At 43.4% G+C, this 21943-nt stretch overlaps 1 protein-coding gene across 1 annotated transcript in view; it reads left to right on the forward strand.

Moving 5' to 3' along the window:
* Positions 1-21943, forward strand: part of LOC311023107 (zinc finger matrin-type protein 4-like) — a 70034-nt gene that overhangs the window by 36322 nt on the left and 11769 nt on the right. Inside the window, exons 4-6 of the mRNA XM_084024771.1 lie at positions 4707-4863; positions 13556-13777; positions 21090-21186. Coding sequence (XP_083880897.1) covers positions 4707-4863; positions 13556-13777; positions 21090-21186 — 476 coding nt within the window. The remainder of the gene's footprint in view (positions 1-4706; positions 4864-13555; positions 13778-21089; positions 21187-21943) is intronic.

A 21943-nucleotide genomic window follows, 5' to 3' on the forward strand; every position in this document is an offset into this window, starting at 1 on the left:
TCAAATGAGAACTGAAGTGTCAATCTGCTTTTGGTTTGGAGTGTTTGTACCCCCTAACTATATTTTGCAGCTCCCCTCACCTGGACTCCAGGTTTCCATCTCTCTCTTTAAACTGCTCCGCTTTTTCAATGTCCTCTGAGCTTCTTTGCAAAGGGGATGAATGTGAATCGCCATTAGTAAAGGGCTGTGATTTAGCAAAACCCTGCAGAAAGACGAGGCTTGCAGAGTGAAGGCAGGAGCCAGAGGGAAATAGAGTTAGGAAAAAGGTTAACTTAAAAGTAAGTTAAACAACAGCCACAGAAAGAAAACCATTTCCATGTTGGCGCTCCGATTGTGTTTGGCGGGCCGGGTGGTCTCTGATGTTTTCCACTGAAGGATTTCAAAAGAAACCTTTACTTCTGAATAGAAAGGGTTGGGTTGGATTTTTGGGGTTTAGAGACTCTTCTCTTGCAGCCTCAATGTGGGATTTAGTCTGACGTGTGTTGCTTTAAATAATTACATAATCACACTGAATTTATTTAGCAAAAACGTCTGGACCCTCATCATGAAGTTGAGGCTTGACTCCAACGATGGCAAACCAATTTGAGTGAATATGTCAGCTTTATCTGGTTCATTAAAAGCGCTGAAAGTGCAGCCTTCTGCAGCTGTAAGTTTTGCTGAGTTGGTGTATCTGATCAGAATATCCTCCGCTGGGTCATCCAGAGTGTCAACCCGCTGTACACAGTTATGTTACACAGGGAAACGCTTAGATAAGAAGGAGAAGGGAACTGTTGGACCTTATGAAGAGATGAAAAGAAGGCGTCAATCAAATTTTCTTATAATAACCCTTTTTCTCTGTGACGTGTCAGATTCAGCAAAACGTTACATTAATGGGGCCACGTGATGGAAGTGGACAATGCAATACCCTGTGCGACCACTAAGCCAAAAACGTCTCAGCCCAGTTTTTAGGGACTTGGGTAAACCGCCTGCAGAACTACACCAGACGTGCAGCTTCGCGTGCCGTTGCTACGGCAATCAGCTGAGTGTCCTGCCTCCTACCATCCGAAGATAAGTACTGGAATAAAAGAGAGTATTTCCATGTCTGATCGGATTAAATCATAGTATTCCTTGGATCCAATTAAAGAAGAAAAGTTTTGACATGAAGTTAAACGTCTAAAAACAAAGTGGTGCATTATTTAATGTGAGGTGACGGTCATGGAGATGGACAAGAGATGACTTTCACAGGTCAATGACAGAACTTGGTGAAAGCAACTAGTTATCTCCAATCACTCATACGTCACTCAAGAAGTCGTCCGTTTGTGCGACAGGGTTCTTGCACGAGGAGCGATGTGTGTAGTTTATTATATATCGCTGTTGCCACGTTACTCCCTTATAGGCAACACCAGGCAGGGGTTATTCTCTGTCCCTTAAGGTGCCGCCTGCCGTTTGATTTCAAGGTCATGTTGTGTTCCGTGACCTCATGATTTATCCAAGACATTATATACTGTGCTAAACTAGGCCAGGATCAGGCCAAGCCAGTCCAGGCTCACCAAAGTCCTTACCTCGAGCAGCTTTTTCGACTCCGGCCCTCGAAATGAAATCTGTCCTGGATGGAGTCTCTACGCGAGGCCCGAGCCTGTTGATGTTGCAACGTTTCTGATGCCGCGACAAAAGGGAACAACAACAGTTCAGTGCGGTAATTCAAGACTACTGCTACAAACACGGGCAGGCGAGGACACGCTGCCTCGCTGAGAGCAAGAGGAAAGTGTGCAGCACAGCGCTGACAGCAAAGAGAATGTGCCGCTTGCAAATCAAAAAGATTATTTTATTATGCCTCACATGAGTGGGAATGAGGCAGCTCTCTCTCTCTCTCTCTCTCTCTCTCTCTCTCTCTCTCTCTCTCTCCATCTCTCTATCTCTCTCTCTCTCCATCAGTTACATATGCAGAGATATGCAATGCAGCAATATATTCTGCCAATGCAGAATTCCATTTATTACTCACTGTTGGTTTATGATTACACAAAAAAAAAGAAGAAATGTAGCACACATACATGACTGCTGAAATATGGCAGCGACTGGATAGGTTGTGTTTCAGATGACTCATGGGTTTTTCCGGAAGAAGATAAAACTGTGTTGCTGAGCTTATCAGAAATTCTTCCACATTCCTTAACTAAACGACATGCTGTAACCATCCATCCAAAAATACAGCACACTGATAAAAGCTTCTTTCTTGCATATTACACAGCACACACCTGCCACTTCCGTCATTACGTTTCCTTGCGATAAGTTCCTAGTGTCTCCAGTTGGAAATTGAAATTATGGATCCTTCTATGTGGATCATCTCCTGGTGTATTTGGTCTCTTCCTCAATCTATATTTGCTTATTATGACGATAACATTCTGCAATCCAGGGATTTTCTTCTTCTGCTGCTACCCCGGTAGCTGGAGGAAGGGTGTGTGTTCACATGTGTGTGCTCAGTGAAGGACAAGGCCAAGGACGTGTGTGTGTGTGTGTGTGTGTGTGTGTGTGTGTGTGTCAGAATGATTCAGAGTGCAGCAGTGTTCTGCTGTTATCACACACTGTGGGAGGAAGAAATGTCTTTGTCTTTTCATCCACACACACACACGCACACACACACGTGGTGATGATCTGCAGCAGATTATAGCTCACTACAAATAGCATTTCAGTAAAGGGTCCAATTTTGAAAATTGCAGCATGGGTCCCCCCGCTGGTGTGTCACTTCCGCACCCACAGCAACTCTTTGTGATGTGATTTTTTTCAGCCAAAAGATACGCAGCTTCATGTACACGCAACTCTAAGCTGTGGACGTCATCAAGGAAACCAGACGGTGTATTTTGAGGTTTTTGTGTTATAGCTGCCCCCTCAAACATTCACAGTGACATATTTGTATTAACATTAAGTTCTAGATGGCATTCTTATTCAAAGATAATTTTAACAAAAGCCTCTCAAACCTCTCTGCAGATCCAATGTCCTCATAGCCGTAGACACTTTTGGAGGAAAGCAACTTCTGCAATATTTTTGATCAACAGCCTCAGTGCTCATGTTGAAAGACTTTATTCATATTCCCTGGGATGTAACCTGCATGATGAAGGATATCTCTACTTAATAACGACATAAATATACCATATATAGGTAGTCAAAATATCCCAAAAGGCTTTTTTACGCATGGCTTCTGAGGAAAAGTTGGTCTATCAATAAAAACAAAATGCAACAAAATGTGCAATGTATGCCCTTCACATTCCCCTCCCACCTCCGCTGAAATCTCATCTCCTCCACGTCGCTGGCCTCAGCTCAACGATAAATTAAACACATTCTCAGACACTAGTGGCTCCATTAGTCAGTTCATAAACAAACGTAATGTGATGTTAATCACGTTGTGCTGATTACTAATGCAATACGGGTTGAATTTAGCTCCGCGATGCTGTCAATGCTGTTTGCCGTCGGACGCTTTTTCATTTTGCCAGAACGCGTCTTGATGACAAACGACACTTTGGCTGCTTTGCATAAAAATAAATCCATTAAAGCCTGTACAGCGGACCGGCAACGCCGTAAATCAACCCGGAAATATGAGCCAGATGAAGCTGGAGTCTTACTAAGAAACAAGTTTAAAACAATAATCATGACGGAAGGCAGAACGCAAAGCAGCTATAAAAGGAGAGTGAATTACAGCAAAAACAATTACAGAACAGCTTGAATTACAGAATAGTTTTGCAAAAACAGACACAAACATAGACGGATAAGAGCACCAGAACATTAGCACGACGGTGGAGTTTAACAGCATGTAAACTAAATGACGATGGCATCCAAAGAGTTCCCTAATGCTGCTCCCATTAAAATGTATTTTCTATGTGACTGTTTGTGAATGCTTCCAAAGTAAACAAACATTAGCATAATTAGAATAATTAGAATTAGAACACTAGAATAATTATTAAGGACTTGTTGCTCAGCCAATCAATGTTGCTTTGATCCGCCGTATCAAAGCACAAACGGCCCTGTTGGTTTTTTCAAAATTTCATAGTTTCTGCAGACCGATGTGATAAAAACTGCAGTAATCTCATGAATTTCATTCTCCCCACGGTTACATTGTTGGAGCAAGGTTGCTGTATTGTACTCTAGAAAATAGTATGGCTAGATACACACACACACACACACGCATTTATATATATATTACGAGGTGAATAGACTCATTATCTCAGTTCGGCCCAAGCTGAGATCATTCAACTGAACTCGGCTGTTCTCCTCCTCTCTGGATATCAGCCCGTCCTTGACCCAGCCTGTCTTCCTCTCCTCCCTCTCACTTCTCGCCGAGAACCCGTAGCATCCATCCCTCAGTGCTTGGCGGGGGTGGCGCCGCGTCCTCCACCTTCTCCTCTAATAGTGGATTTTGTTGCAGCTTGCACAGACGGAGGCTCAGAGAGCGGTCCGCCATCCGCTGCATCGGCCTCACTATCACCCCTTAAAACAGTCGACTGTGCTTACTTCCTGCCAGGATCTCCAGACTGAGGCGAGGAATGTTGCACTCCTTCCCCTCATCTCAATCAGGAGATGCAGCTGTCTCCCTCGTACAGCACGCCGTGTTTTCTACATAATGTGATGGGAATCACATCTTTGTTTGATTGCAACCTGTTTTACAAAGTCTCTCAAAGATAAGTGCATGTCATACAGGATTCTCTGATGATTGATGAGATGTCACTGTGTTTTTTTAGGGCAGCGACAAGAGTGACGTGGACAAGAATAAGTGCTGCACGCTGTGTAACATGTCCTTCACATCGGCGGTGGTGGCACAGTCACACTACCAGGGTAAAATCCACGCCAAGCGGCTAAAACTGCTACTGGGGGAGCAGCCGGCCATCACAACCACAGGTAGAGCCCCCGCTGTAAAGCCGCAATGCATCTTAAGCAAACTATTGAGAAGAAAAAAAACATTAAGGAATGTAACTCAGGATGGGTTGACAGTGCTTGGTAGTGTTGTTATGTGCATGTGACGTCGAGTATCGACACTAAGCACGTTTTGGCATGGCATATCGAATTCACACTCTTAATTTGTCTCTCCACAACTTTATCAAAGCTGTATACTGTATATATATACAATATATATATATATATATACTGTATATATATACTATATATATATAGTATATATATATATATATCAATGTGTATATATAGTGTATATATATATATACATATATATATATATATATATATATATATATATATATATATATACACATTGATATGTTCCTAACAATAAAATCAAATACGTCTTTGCTTTTGGGGTTTGGGTTCCCCTGCATGGCTATAAACTCTGTCTTGTTTATAAAAAACATTGCATGTCGTGAATTTGATTTGATTCCACAAACATCACCCCAAGAAGCCGGTGCAGTCGGCTGGTTTCTGTGTGTGTATGTGTGTGTGTGTCTATGCATGTGTTATCTAGAATTAATTACCAACTGCTCTTTACCTTTGGGTGATTAAAGTCTACCACGGCTTTAATCCGCTGACAGCTGCTCACCTTAAATCGTCTTACAAATTGGCAGTCGTGTGAGAATAACGAGCAAAGGTCACAGGGGGAAACGCTGAATGAGAAACGTGGAGAACATGAGATTTTATTCCGACGGCTCCGGAGTGATCACCGTGGATGTGAGTAGATCACCCTCAAGCTTAGTTTATCTTCTGTTGTTTGTTGGCGCTCGGGTTTGCCCGAGCCGAACACTTCACAGGTTCACGCTTTACTTTGTGCTCAGCACTATTTTACTTTTAATTTGTGGAAGTTTTCTGTCGACCGATAAGGCTGTGAATTTGTATAGTAGGTGTTATCTGAAGACTGAGTTTATTCCACATTAGTAGTGCCTCAGCCACTGCAGCCGGTTTCCCCTCTAAAGTGGTGGGATTGATTCTAGTTTGGTGCAAAAAGCTCTTGTCTTTAAGTTAATGATTATCGGACAGATCCTCCAAATCAATGGTTGAGAAGTAGAATGATTCCTTTCACTTCAGCAGCAGAATCGGCTTTAAGCACATAACGTTTGACAGAATATCTCAAGTCTGCAGAGTTACTTCAGGCAGTATTCTCTCCAGCCGCAGGGAAACGTCTGATGGTGCACAATCGTCATGACCTAAAAGAGCATCCTGCTTCTGCTTCCTGCGCTGCATTTACAGGCTATAATTTCCTTCTTTTATTTCAAGAGTTTGTATCGATCGATCGATCTCTCTCTCAGCTCTTCATTTGACGACCTTAAGAAAAAACTGACCTTCTTTTTTGTCTTGCAGCCTCTGATATCCATATAAGTGAGGTCCAGTCAGGGCCAATCACACACAAGAAAAACTCTAAACTTATTTATTATTCTCTCAGATCTCTTTCAGAGTGGAAAAGCCTGGCACTGCATTTAAAACATTACAGCACATTAAATCCCACAATTAATATCCATAGATAGATACTGAAAGAGCCACGTATTCAAGCCCAAATACTATTTTTACATTTATTTTATTTCTGTCTCTGCGTATAAATAGTTACACAATTCCTAAAGGGAAAGGACTGAATGTGTCAATAAAAGATTGACGCTGTTGCTCTCGCCCCGAATGACCCACATTTCAGTCAAAAATAACGGATCTGCTTCCTTTGAACTGATCCAGGTTTGCCCTCTGAAACAGTAACCTCTATTGTGCAGGCACCCAGATCTGTCACAAAGGGAATATGTCAGAATGATAAATCCAGGGCACTGGGAGGCCCGGGCTATTGATTTCTACATAAGTAACATAAACAGACTGGCCGCGGTGCTCTGTTGATCCGACGCCTCTCGGGACCCGATGTTGTTCCGGCCCCCTGTCAGACCCGTATTCAGCTGCAAAAACTCGAGCCAGCCAAGCATTTTTTTCCCCTCATTCACCCCAAACACCAAAGATCCACTCAGCTGCTGTGTTTTTTCTCAATAAACACTGGTGAGAATAAACAGCATCTCTGTTGTCATGGGAGATCCTCATACTCGACTCAGTGTTTATTCCCCCTTTGAACAGATGGTTAAATCATCCCTTTGTGACTATAAGCCTCATTAAAAACATTTTAAAAATGCACCATCATAAATCTGAAATCATAAGGCTGGAAAAAAAACAAACCTGCATAAGCGGTCGTTCAGAATTTCAATGAAACCGTTTGAACATACAAGCTTTTTACCAGACATTTAGCTTCTATAGGCTAACGAATGACCCTTGTTCACTCAGGCACAGAGTATTTTTCACTGACCCACACAACACATGCTCATCCTCAAGCATTTTCAGTTGAATATCAACCATTAATGTTGCATAGTGTTGCAATTCCTTCTATTTTAGAGCTCAGGGAGGCTGAATAAATGCTCCTTTGTCAGCATTATGTTTCTATAATCACAGCCACACGCATTTTTCATATTCCTGCACGTGGTTTCATGGAAGCGCTTCACACACCCTGGACAGCTTCCAGTCGTCTGGGCCGAGAGCACAATAGCTGCCATGAATGTCACATCCTTCAACATCTGCAGCTTAATGTGAGCACGTTTTTTCCCTCCACTGATCTTTACTGGGAAGTCATTTCAAAATATGGCACTAAATTGTTTCTTCGTTCACATAAAACTGAGATGTAATCTGATGACTCCAAATGTCAGAAACAACAGTTATATTTAAACAGCATTTAAAGAGCCCCTGCACTGTTTTTGTCCACTTCTGGTTCCTTCTAATTGGCTGCCTGGGCATTCTTCATTGTCGTACATTGTAAAGATGTTGTTCTGGTGCAGTGCAGCAGTTCAATTCTGAGATTCTCAAAAATCATTGTGATGAATTGGTGTAATTGTGCCGTGAACAGCAATATAATAATGCTTCGATAGACTAATGATGGTTCAATCGACAAGACCCAACAAATAATGAGGCGGTGAATAAAACTGATTATGAAAGTGCTTTGTTAGAGGTGCTGGAATGTGATAATGACCGGACAACTAGCCCCAAAAAAGCAGACACAGGCTGGAGATAGAAGGAGGTTTAAATGGTTTATTTTCATACCAGTTAGAGGTTGTGCAAGGAGGAGAAGGATTTTCAGGGTGTGAGTGGGAAAGCTGGAGAGAAGAGGAGTCTGGCAGGTGAGCTGAGAGGAGGCTGTCGTGTGGGCTGATTGGCTGCTTCTGCCTTCTTTTGCAAAGCTGTTAATATAGTTAGCTTCCATAATTTGAAGTTAACTTTACAGTTAACGCCAAAGTCATCTTAGTAGCTGAGCCCCTAAACCGTCCCCTGCTTTCTGGTCTGTTGGACGATAATTTAGTAAATGAACATCATGCCGGATTGAAGAAGTGAGTGAGACTATAAACTCATGTTTACAATGTTTACTGACATTATAAATCGAGAGAAGTTGGGTCATTTTCTCTAATAATAATAATATAATAATAATTACAACAACAACAACAAGAGAAGGCAGGGATCCTCAAATTTAAAGACCAGCCTTCAAACTAAACCAACAACCTTTTGTCTTTCTATTTCAGACTTGCAGTTGTGAAAAATGAGCTTCACGTCTTCATTTTTCTGTGCTCAACTTCCACGCCAACGACGCACTGTGTGTGCCGATGTACAAATGTACAAATGTAACTGGTGAACATATCCTAAATATGAGACTGATCAGTGGTCAGCGGTCACGGCCAAAATAGCTTCAAACCAGCCGTTTTTTGATCGGCAGCTGATGCATCTCCATCTCAAGGACAAACAGTCTGCGATTCGGTCTCCGCTTAGTTCTGATAGTAATATATCTCAGAGATGGAGATGTTTTGTACATCTGCTTTCTGCAGCCGGCACAGAGAGATTCCACCTCAGAATCAGAGAGAAAATATGAGATAATGTTTAGATTTGATGTTTGGAGTCGTGGAGGGTCTGTCACTGGAGATTGTGGTGAGTGGCGGGATAGGAGATAATTCAGAGCGCTGTGATGTGTGATCCCCTCTCCTCACAGAGGCTGAATCTCCTCAGATGTATGCTGTTCATCCTAAAAGGGTCTCCTTTGTGCTGCGTCTCTGTCTGCATACAAATACCATGCACGGAGGGGATTCGGCTTTTAAACACAACTCAGTGCTCTACACTGGTGCAGGTGAAACCACATCTTCTACTTCAGCATCCGTGTGGTAGAAACAATGCAGGGTGTTTGCTTTGCCTTACTGTAGATTTCATTTTTAATGGATTTTTAGTGTGTTATTGATGGTCAGCGATGAGCAAAATCTTCAAACAAAATCTCCCCAGAGCACAAAATGCAAATGAAAGAGCTGAATGGATGAATTAGAATAAGCTTTAAATTGACAAAGCCAAAACGATATCTTCACAGAACAGCAGACGTCCGAGCAGCGGAGCGATCTCAAAGGCTTTGCTGCAGTGCAGCTTTCCCATCGACACCTCACAACTCCTCGATTGTCTTTTAACTCCCGGCCAACGAAGCCCAGAATGCCCACGCATTTGCATTAAAATTTAGGTTGTTGACGTAAAGCTGCCTTTTGAAATGTGAGCGAGAGTGATAACGCATCTCCCTGGAGACGAGCGCTAAGTGATGTGTCAATATGACTTATCGCTGGCACAGAACGCTGCCGAAGGGCAGGGAAGCCGCTGTCTGGAGCACAATCACTTTAAATTCTGAAGTGCTACGACGGCAAAATCATTTTTGTGCAAACACATGCAACACACTATATTTGGTTCAATACAGCGTTCAGATTTAACAGCTCAGTAACTATTTAGATGCCAGAAGAACCATGGGAGAATGTGCACAGATGCATGGAAACTCCACATCATGGAGACATCATGGTGGTGAATTGAGACTAGATTGTAGAAATGAAACGTGAGATGAACGATCCATTGAGGTGATGATGGGAGGTCGACGGCTCGCCAACAAGAGATGAGAACAGAGAAGGCAGAACGATTGAAGATGAAATTCCCCCTCAGCTGTCTATGCCTTTTCCATTTTTCCTTCAACTCTGCTGGTGCCTTCTACTACTCCTCTGACTTCTATTCATGTCTTTTTTATTAGTTTTTCTTTTATTCCTTTTTTTGTTTTCAGACTCTTCCTGGTAACCTTTTCCAATTCTATTTTCATGTTTCTCTTTTGCTTTTTTAAAACAGTGAAAAATACATCTGGCAAATTACTAATGCATCTATTTTTTTATGTTTTTTATCCATTCACATGAACAGTCGCATGTAGAAATGGTGACGTCCATGTTGTTTTTCACCCCTTGCCTGCAATTTGGCAATAAATCCTTGAAGTTATCCATCGTGCCTCCTTCGCTGTGTTTAGGTCCAATCCTGCATTTCCTGAGTTGTGACTAGATGGCGTTAAAGCCTCTCCTCTCTCTGTGTGAACCTGGAATCCTTCATCCAGGAAAATATCTCCATTTACAGGTTTATCATTGAAATTACAGTAGCTTACTGGCAGCTTTTCAAACCTGACATCCCATTCATCGAAATGTCTAAATCTGCCAGATATAGTGGCAAAACATTTGGGTCTCGACATTTACGGTTCCAAGAGGATGAATCCCGAACATTCCTGTAATCCCTTTGGCAGGTTGATATGTGCGATTTTGAGTAAAAATGTCTCAGAATCATAGAAGAAAAGAGCTTTAATCCCAGATTAGCTGTAAAATACCCACTTTGATTTGAAGTGTAATTGCTGAATTCTAAGTCTGTGTGCTATTGCATCCATCTCTCCTCCTCTTAACAGTTCAAACCAACAAGCAGAGCCCTTCAGCCTCACATCTGGTCAGACACAACTGCTGCTGTGTGTGTGTGTGTGTGTGTGTGTGTGTGTGTGTGTGTGTGTGTGTGTGTGTGTGTGTGTGTGTGTGTGTGTGTGTGTGTGTGTGTGTGTCCTCTGACTAACCAGCTACAAGGCTGCAATTATGAAATGTGGCATGTGTACTGTCCCCTTGACTTGATGATGATAAACTCAGACCATCAGGCGAGGATGATTCATCGTCTGATGTACTGACGATTTTCCAAATAAGAATGTTCTTCTCAGACATCGTAAGAAAAAAAGAAAGATGTAAGGCTTCCAGAAGAAGAGCAGTCTGAAGTGTGTTCTGGATGCTTAGCGCTCCATGTCCAAAGCTCACAAATTCACGGCTGCGTAGCAAAATAAGCCATATTTAAAATCTCGCTGCCGTTCAAACCTGTAATATAGAAGCGAGGGCTTTTTTTCAGTTTTAAGTGTCCTTCATGCAGCAGGTGCCGCACCGCGTCGACGCCATCTGCCTCGGCGATGGCTCCGATCCCCGCCTTCCCAAACAGAGCTGAACCCTCAATCACAGCACGGAGGTGTTAAACAGTACGGCTCTAATGATGCACTAAACTGGGGGAACGGGTTTCATCCCATTACGTGCCTGTTGGGTTATCTAGCAGACGGGAGAGCCAACGTGCAAGATTATATACCGATATGAACGAGGCGTCGACTTGAAGGTAAACATGTAAAAGTGTTGGGTTGCGAAACGAAAGGCCGCCTTGAAGAACATTAAATCCGTGTGATGACACTCTGCTGAGGATGCTGCACGGAGAGGTCGCTCCGATGATGATAAATGAGCTTTGCTTAGCTCTTGCAATCACGGTCCTTTAATTCCTCAGCAGGAAAAGGGCTTTTGCCGGAGTTTCGCTTCTTTGCTTCTCATTTTCTCCCTTCACTCTGGACCTCAGGTCGTCCACATTTTTCTTACACTTGAAGATTTATTCCAGTCTGTGAAGTGCTACGGAGTTGTAGTCTGTGGTGGGAGTACGAAGCACAGGCTGTTTGTACACTCCACCCTCGTGCAGTTAGGTTGCAAAAACACTTAAAGCTGCACAATTCAATATTTTCATACTAACAATGGATGAAAATACTATGTAATGTAAAATGGGTTGTTTGTAGCTAAATGCTCCATTATGTTCTCCCATGCGGCTAATCTCGAAACAAAATTAAGTAAAAAGTACCAAACAGACAGTACAGTAAAATAATTGCCTCTTTTTTGTGTTTTTTTGTCATCTTCACAAACGGTAAATATTTCACCTCCTGAGAGTTTTCCGCAGCCTTTAGATCCTCCTTCTCTCCCTCTGTCATCCCTCTCTCTGCTCTGCTCTAATTACTGAATGTTGCTGTTGAAACCAAGAGCTGTGCATGTCTCATATGTCAGATGTGTCAAAAACAATTCTGATGGCGAATAATACAGTTCTCTATATACAGTAAGTCAAGCTACTAACTGTAGTCTTTTTCACTGACTAGCAGGTCGAGCTGCTTCAGACAGTTTACATTGGTATATTAGTTGGAGATGTCACCCTATAATAAAAGTAAATAATAAAGTCACAGATCCAAATGTGCCGTAGTCAGAAGAGAACATTTCTCAGCTCTGAGCCACTGAAGGCTGAAATCTACGCCCCCCCCCCCCCCCCCCCCCCTTTTTTTTTTCACTGGAATTGCCACTTTGGAAATGTGACTGGTGTAATGGGATGTAATGGGACAACACTAAATGTTGACTTAGGGTGGGCCGAGCACTCGATGGTTAAAACTCATTACGTTGATAGCGGACCGGGGAGCGCTCGGTGCAGCGCGGCACTCATTCGGGGGGTTAATGGCATCATCCATGCATGAAGGCACAAGTGGGCAGCCACGAGGAGAGAGCGGGCTCTTTATTTCATTTGCCAAGTCGGATTTAGGTTTTCCTCTTCAGGCATTTCATGGAGATAACGGCTCGTTATTCGGGGGGCCGCGGTCGTTGTTACATCGCTGCTGATCAGGACTCATTAGAGCGCTTACGTTGTTCCCTGTCTGCCGGCTACGCTGCCCACTTTAAAAAAGTCAACTTGTATTTTAACATGCCATTAGTGGTCTGTATTCTCATTAAAAAAATTACAAATGTTTTTCCTGCATTGAGAATTCAGATATGGCCACCTTCCTCAACTTCCATTCGGTCCAATTTGTCCAACATAATTATATATATATATATATATATATATATATATATATATATATATATATATGGGTCCTGTGTTCGATTCCCGGGTCGGCCCGGGTTCCTTCTGTGTGGAGTTTGCATGTTCTCCCCGTGTAAGCGTGGGTTCTCTCTGGGTTCTCCGGCTTCCTCCCACAGTCCAAAGACATGCAGGATGGGGATAGGTTGATTGATGACTCTAAATTGCCCGTAGGTGTGAATGTCAGCGTGAATGGTTGTTTGTCTCTACATGTCGGCCCTGTGATAGACTGGCGTCCTGTCCAGGGTGTACCCTGCCTTCGCCCAATGACAGCTGGGATCGGCTCCAGCCCCCCCCGTGACCCTGAATACAGGATAAGCAGTAGAAAATGGATGGATGGATGGATGTATATATATATATATATATATATATATATATATATATATATATATATAAATATGAAATGGCATTCGATAGAACAGACTCACAGCATATGGTAGCAGAATGTTATGTTGGCTAATTAGCGCCGGTTGTTAAAAGTACATTAAAGTCACTGAGGCACATCTATCACCTTTTGAACCAGTAAAAGCCCTGTGGGACCTCAATTCTGTGTGTTTTGTTCTTGTTTTTCCTCCAGAGGTGTCCCCGAGTCCTGTTAAGAGCTCCCTAGAAATGTCTCCCGTGACCTCCCCGCGACAGCGCCGCGACTCGGACCGCTACTGCCAACTATGCAACGCCTGGTTCAACAACCCCGGCATGGCTCAGCAGCACTACGATGGCAAGAAGCACAAGAAGAACGCCGCCAGGGCAGACCTGCTGGAGCAGCTCGGTAAGACCCTGGACATGGGAGAGATGAAAGGTACGCAGCCCCGCCAAGGTCATTACAAGCTTTTTATATTCTGACAGATGCAATTGGAACATTTTCAGTGCATTGCCAATCAATCAATGCATTTAAAATGACAGCTTGTTTGTCCTGTTAAGTGAAATAAAGTGAGTCGTGAAATTTAGTTAAAGGTTTTTCATGAAGTGTGGACTGCAAGGTGGCTGCTTCCAGGTGTGAATATTGGTTTTAAGTTGAAGCGTTAATGCACATGGATCGTCCCTTTTGCGCCATATAAAATGTATCAAACACAGGACTTTCACCTAGGACACCGTCGTTCATGTCCCATGAGGAACCAAAAGTCAAAGTTGATTCATTTTAAGTCATATAAGTTTGTTAAAGTACTCAACCTAAAGTTGTTTAATTTTAATTCACAATGTTAACTTTCACTTTCAAATTTCACAATGTGGACAGTTTCACCCGTCTGAAGCATTCGAATGGTAACGATAACCGCCAATATGTTGAAATGGGAACTTTTACTATTTGCAATTTTAACAGGTAACAGTTGTGTAAAACATGTTTCAGTTGTTAATCTTACGCTCACTTGTCAGACACTGTAGCCGATAATGAAATAATATATAATCTGTTACATTTGGAAAGAATGTGGCATCTCTTTTTTTTATTAGAGCCATCAGCTCGACTCCTGGAGTTCACCAGTGTGTCACAAGCTGTTAATTTTACCGAGGAGGAGGAGAGGACGTTCTTGCTTCTCCTCTCCCCGTCACAGTGTGTCAATAGCAATTACACAATATTATTTCAGCCGGTGGAGGCTTGGGCTGCCAGAAAAGCAGAGCGGCGCCCAGAGGTGTTATGAAGGGTGTGCGTGATCGCACCAAATGGGAGAACCAAGTCCGGACAGCTGATTGGACGTGGACCTCTAACTCCGAGCCTGATTGGTTCTTTGTGCCAAAAAAATGTGTCGTGGCTGGTTGAGGGCAAATTGAATGGCTGCAGTCAGTTCTGCTTGAGGTTTTGAGAACAGGATGTCTGTTTCAGGTACAGTACATTTGGTTCATGATTGGGCGACCTCACTACTCAGCATTATATCTGCAATCATAATGTGCTTTTATTGGCAGACAGGTTCTGATTCTGCACCAAAGGTTCCTCTCAACCTCTCTACTCTAACTTAACTCCATCCAGACCCTCGGCTGACTCATTTTGTACTGTTTGCTATGAAGGGAAGGTTTTGCAAACATCAGCACAATCATTATGGAGAGGATGGAAATGTCAGCGTGCTAGCTGCACTATTCAGTACTTCGGCTAATGAGCGTTTCTCTCCAGCGATTATCAATTAGTAATGAAGTGACAAATCATCCTATCAGGCAAAACCAGCACTGTGAGCCTGTGGAGAGGAGAATGGAACCGCAGCAGGCAAACTGGGAGTCCAGGCAGTCGGGAGGCAGGCAGGGGATGCTGCTGCTGCTGCTGCTGCTGCTGCTGCTGGAGAACGCAGCCTCCACAGCTTCTACTCTGATCTCTTTTTCTACATTCCCGCTTTCATCTCCCTTTCCTCTTCTCTTTGCCTGTCCCCTGCTTACCATGTCCTCTCCCTGACCTGAAAAAAGGAGGTGCTGTCCTCCAGGGACCTGCCCAATTGCTGTTGTGTATACAGCACTGTGCAGCTTTGGGATAGAAAGAACTGAGAGGGGGGAGTCCACTGTTCCTGTGTTTGTAGAGAAGATGCACCTGTCCAGGTCTAACTGTAGCTCCGATCACGAAGGTCTTTAACATGTTTATAGCTATATGTGGAAAGAGTGTAGAGGTGTATGTGTATCCACCGATCTTCACTGCAAGTGAAAATAAAGCCTTTACTTTGCAGCACACTGTAAAATTGATGTAACTGCTCACCTGCGCTTTTTTCAAATGGCTTTAAGTCAATTTCACAATGCATCCCTATTTTTCACTCTGGCGGACCGAATGCATTTTAAAGCGCAGTACATCATCCGAATGTCAACACGGCTGGATTAACCTGCGGTGCCTGGGCCTGAAGAAAACGCTGTCAGTTCCCTACTGAGCCCCACATTTCCCACCCTCTGTGTCTATCCCCTCCAATCACGGCAGCTTCATTACATGCCGAGAGACCAGTCCTCCTATGTTGGAATAACCAGCCTGTTCTATTTCCCAGGCTGTCAAATACCATACTTTCTCACACTATATGGCGACTTGCTTCAGTTTACATAGTTATTTTATGCCCAACAATGGTCTTTTTCTTAAACCTATTACTTGCAAAATCTATTTACCATAATTGGAAGTTTTTTGGTCAAGTAATAACAATAAATGAAAATGCAACTCATTTTGTGAGACTGCTCTATCTACTGAGCCACTTATGCTCCTGAAAAATATTACAGCACAAAGGAATTTAATGTACAACGATAAAATGAATCAGTGCAAATCGTTTTCATTGAAATAAGGACGGTTGCATTTCAGTGTCTCAGGCTTACTGTTGCATGCTTCAGACCTTTAGACTCAGCATCCAATGCTTAATAGCATCATTGGGGTCTTTAATCACCCTGACATTACCAATAATTTATCATTATGTATCCACAAGGACTGAGGAGGTGGACTCAGGAGGCTAATGAGACAATGCAGGACTGCTTTGAGTCCACAGACTGGGATGTGCTCTGTGTGACATCAACAGCATGACAGACTGCATCACAGAACACATCAATTCTGAAGACACCATCCTCCCACCGCGGACTGTATGCTGCTTCCCAGGCAATAAGCCCTGGGTCACCAGAGACCTGAATGGACGTCAGCCTGCAGGTCTGGGGACACGGAAGAACTGAGGAATATACAGTGAGACCTGAGGGACAAGCTGAGGGTTGTGTGGACTGGAACAAAGGAAATAATCGGGTTCCTCCTGGTGAGCTCCTCGAACCGAGATGCCTCGCTTGTGAAATGTCTTTCCTGCGGAGAAGACGAGCACCGTCCCCTGCCTGAGCGACTACTGGCCGGGTCAGGAGACAGCTGGAGAGACTCCAACAAGGCCAGGCTGCAGGCCCTCACGGTATCAGGTCCTGACAGTATCAGGTCCTGACAGTATCAGGCCCTGACGGTATCAGGACCCGACGGTATCAGGTCCTGATGGTATCAGACCCTCACGGTATCAGGTCCCCATGGTAATCAGGTCCTGACGGTATCAGGACCCGACAGTATCAGGTCCTGACGGTATCAGGTCCTGACGGTATCAGGTCCTGGCGGTATCAGACCCACGGTTCTGAGGACCCGAGCCAGCCAGCCTCTTCAACCTGAGCCTGAACCTGAAGAAAATGCCGGTCCTGTGGAAGACCTCCTGCCTGGTTCCATCTGGCCTAAACGACTAATGACCCATTCCCACATGTGGTGAAGGTGCTGGAGGGTCTAGTCCTGGTCCAAATTAGACCTCAGCTGTTACTGTTATGGAAGACATTTAAATTACTGCAAAAATCTGCTAATTGTGCCCCTCCACCTCAATCTCCATATGCAGACTTGTCGCTCTACAAATTTTTCTTTTGAGTATCAAACATTCGTCCCCTGATAGGTTGAAAGCTACAAGGATCCAGGAGAGATGCTCTGTAGTCTCATTCTGGCCTCTGCAATGAGGCCACATGGTGGCATAGATAGACATGATTGCTACTTAATTCTATTTATTGGAAAGGAATATAATGATTATTATCTTTCTAATCGTTCTCCATCCACCAGTTAAAGGAAACGGGAGCTGCAGCTTCTGTTAAACCATCCCAGGTCTAAATGATACCTGATACATGACCGGGACAGACAGCAGACAGCAGGCAGCTTGATCCGGTTGAATGCCACCAGCTCATTCAATGGCCCGACTGCTTTTTTGGCGGGTGTCAGGAACACTATTGCAGGTCTTCATCTTAGCAAGTGTGACGAGATTTTACACACTCAAGTTTTATCTCACCTAAAGCTAAATTATCTCCTCAATATTCTGTTGAATCTCAAGCACTGAATCATAAAAATATGTCATTTCTTTTGTTTCATTCTGGCGGTGTGCTTTATGCAATGTGCTTTCCAACACCACCAGACATAAGATACATTCACTGCCATCTTTGTCTGGAGTCTGCTTCTCAGTACAAGAAAGCACATTGTTACCTGTTGTTGATGTGAGGGAATGGTCAGCTTTTCTCTTTCCAGTAAAATGACAACTTTCTTGAGTGATTGTTAAACTTTTGTGGTGCTTCAAAGATAATGTGAATAGTCTACTGAAGTGCTGATTATATATAATGCTGCCTGCAGAATATGGAAACATATGAAGCTCTGTGAAATTTGGGGATCAGTATCTAGTGCACAGGAGGAGCCGGGGATCGAACCAATCTTTCGATTGGAGGATGACTCACTGTTACTCTGAGCCACAGTTGTTTTCCTTTGATTCCTTGTGTCTCTGCCAAAAGAAGACACAGTGCTGTTTAGTCACTCCAAAACACTACATTTAGATATTCAGTCAAAGATGGGAAACAGACCATTTGTGTTTTTTCCAGACTCCTTTCATAGAGCAATAGCAGATCTCAAGCTGCTCCTCTCAAGTGTTATATTTTCTGACTCCCCTTTATCCTTAAATCAATTAATGCTGTAATATCTGGCTGGCCATGGCCCTCTTCAAACAGAAGAAATGGGTCAAAATCTCTGCCCGTCTAGACCACCAGATTCAATTCAAACAGTGGATTAAACCATCAGAAGGCCGAGCATTTAATGCCAGTTCTCATCAATATATTACGTCTCTACTTACTGCCCATTTCCTCACTGCACCCAATTTCAGAAAGCAATCTCATCCGTGATTTGGTGAGCACGGCCCGTTTTACTGCTTCAAGGGTTCGAAAACACTTTTGAGATGATTTCATTCCGAAAGTCCATTTCACGAGGCAATTCATTATAACGTGTCCCGCAGTCGTAACTTGCCAAACTATTTGTTTCACACTGATACAGATTTAGCATATGCTCTTTCAGCGCGGGCGCCCCGCTGCAATCAGAGAGAGAATGAGCTAAACTTGCACCATCTGAGGGGGGCAGATGGCTGCTGGTAAATTTAGCGTGAACCCGGGACCTGCACCACCTTTCCCCCTGCTCATAAACAGTCCACATAGAGGACTACAGTGCCGTTCAGTCATACTGCCACCGTGTTCCCTCCCAACAGCTGAGGCGATAGGTCTCTATTAGCCGAGAGACAACCAGAGATGCTGCGGAACAAATTAAATAACTCTGCCCGATCTGAGGCTCATTGGTGAGTAAGTTTAGATGCAACTCTGCCGGATATATAGACTATCTTGCAGTTACTATGAGCTTTCAATTGATAAGATTGGTTTTTTTTTTTGCTGCTGGTGCTTGTCTACAGTAAAATGGTACTAGAATCTGAACTTCATTACATCCTGGAAACATTTTTTGTTCCGTATTGCTTTTTGGCATATCAAGAAAACAAACAATGTGTATTCATTCAGCATCTTTCACAGACACCAATCATAAAGTGCTCTGCACTATAAAAACTCCCAAGTATGTTTCCAATAAAAGTTTGTGGAAAGTCTGCATAAAGACGGGTCAAACAGACACAGGACTTTCAACCTGGAGACCGCAGTTCTCGTCTTGTGTGAAAGAAAATCTCAACTTAAAATGTAATATTTTGACATGATGTTAAATGTTTTAGAACTTAAGTTGGAAACATACATCCGTCTGGTCGAGTGAATTCAAAAGTTTTGCTGGGAACGTAATTCAGCATTCATTCAAGTTGGTTTTACACAATTCCAACTTAACCCAAACAAATGAGCCTGCAGAGCACATTCCTCTTCTTCGTCTGCGTCTCCGGAGCTCTTCTCTCTCCACCGAGAGACGAGATAACCGAAACAAACGACTCTCCGACGCCTCGAGAAGTAGGAGGCACACAGGTGATAGAGGGGAAGCGCGGCAGAGGCCCGAAGGCTTATGCAGAGCGGCGCCGCGGGAAGGTGGCTGGCAGTGATTGATAACGGGGGCCACTGTACAATCTCTCACCCTTTCAAAAAGCTGATTTGAGAACAAGCCGTCACGTGGGCCGATGCGGACCAGACCCTCGCCGCCGTCTGCAGAACGTGTCAGCCTGAGACGGGTGAAATTGAAATCTCAGTCGTGGCAGCGGCGGACTGACAGCGTTGTTATTGTGCAGCTTATCAGGAGGAAGGTGGAAGGCAGAGAGCTCCTCTCTTTGGGGAATATTACCCTCCATCAAAATGTTGGAATAAAACAGCTGAGAAGTTGTTGGAAAATGGAAAATGTTGACTGAAGGAAGAAAAGGTTCCAGCGGCTCATTATTTCCTGTGTTGGAGTAAACGATCATTCATGGGGGGGATTTGATTGAAGAGGATATGGAAATGTGATTCAATGAGTGCAGTGTGACATTTACATTCTCTTGGCCTTTTGTTTCCGAGGCATATTTATGAAGGAGTTTAACTCAATTGTGAGAGCGAGGCAATCAAGGCGGCCATTTTTCACACCGTAATAAGATTATTACAACATGACACCGATTTACACGCAGCGCTCATTATTTGGAGCAACAGGGCGCCGTTTGTTATTTCTGGCATATTCAGAGTCCCTGGGGTTCCACAGGGTTGTTGGGAGATTTGCCCAGCATCATCGGCCCCCCTCGACCCAGAAGAAGCCTCCAGCAAGCCTCGCTATGCTGCCGGTTTCATTTTCATAAAAGTCTGCAAAGTTGATCTCTAGCCGCAAAAATGATCAGAAGTTAATTTAATGGTGAAATAGCATTATATAAAATAATAAAAACAAGAAGATGTTGTCCAGAGCAGGTACCTTTGGTCTATGGGAACTATAACGTGAGCTGCTGTGGCTGAGATGGTCCCACCAGACCTGCCCAGTTCACAAAACTAGTTAGCATCATAGCTAGGCTAACATAAACATGTCATTGATATTACTTAAGTCCGAATCAGTGAGATAACCACGCCCCCTTTCATTTGAATGTAAGAGATTGAAATAAACAGAGCTGTCAAATACATTTTTATATTACATTTATCTGTTGCCTCACTTATTTATTTCAGGATGTATTTCACCTGCATATGTATTTATGTTATAGTTCCTTAAATGACATTCCATAGTTATTACCATAGTGTCTTTTTCCCTCTCCATCGCCACCGGATCCATCAGGTGGCGATGTTGAAAATAGAAGACTGCTCTCTTAGAAGGAATGTGTGTGTGAATGTGATTTTGCAGGAAGTCTGTCTGGTTTGATTGTGTGCAAGAGGAGAGTGAAACATGTAGAATCCTGTGAAAATATCAGATTTGTAAAAAAGTGTTTTCTGTCTTCCAGGTCTTAAGCGGAGCTACACCTGTGACGTCTGCAGCGTCACACTGAACTCGGTGGCCCAATACCACGCACATCTGCAGGGCTCGAAGCACCAAAACAAGTGAGTGGATCACGCTGCTGCCGCACTGCAGGAACCAAGCTAATCTCCACTTAACTATTAATGCTGGAGTGCTCAGCGCTAAATGCTCTGCTTATTTTAGCCCAAAATGTTTTTTTTTTCTTTGCTTTGATCTGCGTCCTTGAAATCCACTGCTTCTTACAGAGGCCTTCGCAGTTCAGATACAGAACATTACACATTGCATGCATAAACGATTAGAGTATTGTAGACAGACATTTTAGGGCCCATTTTGCTGAGAGCAGCTTGTGATCCCCCCCCCCCCCCCCCCCTTCCAATTTAATTCCAATCTCCAATTTCAAAGGAAAAAAATCCCTAATCGAGCCGTTTCTTGCTTTCGGGCTGTAACTGTCGGCCGCCATGCCTGCTGGGGGTTAATATCAAGCTGCGAGTCAACAAGAACTTACAGTGTAGAAACAACAAACAGGCGGCCTGCTGGAAGTCAGCTGTAGAACAAAAGCTAATTTAACGCTGCAGTAGAACAAAGCATCAACCATGTTTTCAGCTTGTTTTAAAAGGATGGTTGTCCAAAGATAATACATACCTCTATAATGTTTTGGGAAGGATTCATATATTTTAATACAACCAATCCATTAAAAAAAATCAAGATATTAAACATGGCTGTGCTTTGTTGTACTTCAGTAAGGGGTATTTAAAAAAAGCCGTTTCAGTAGAAACAAAAGGACTGCCAACAGTGTGAGGTCGGCCCTGGGCAGCGTCCTGGAATTAATTCTGCCTGCCG

This window comes from Eutrigla gurnardus (assembly GCF_963514095.1).
Source record: "Eutrigla gurnardus genome assembly, chromosome: 13".
NCBI classification, from domain to species: Eukaryota; Metazoa; Chordata; class Actinopteri; order Perciformes; family Triglidae; genus Eutrigla; species Eutrigla gurnardus.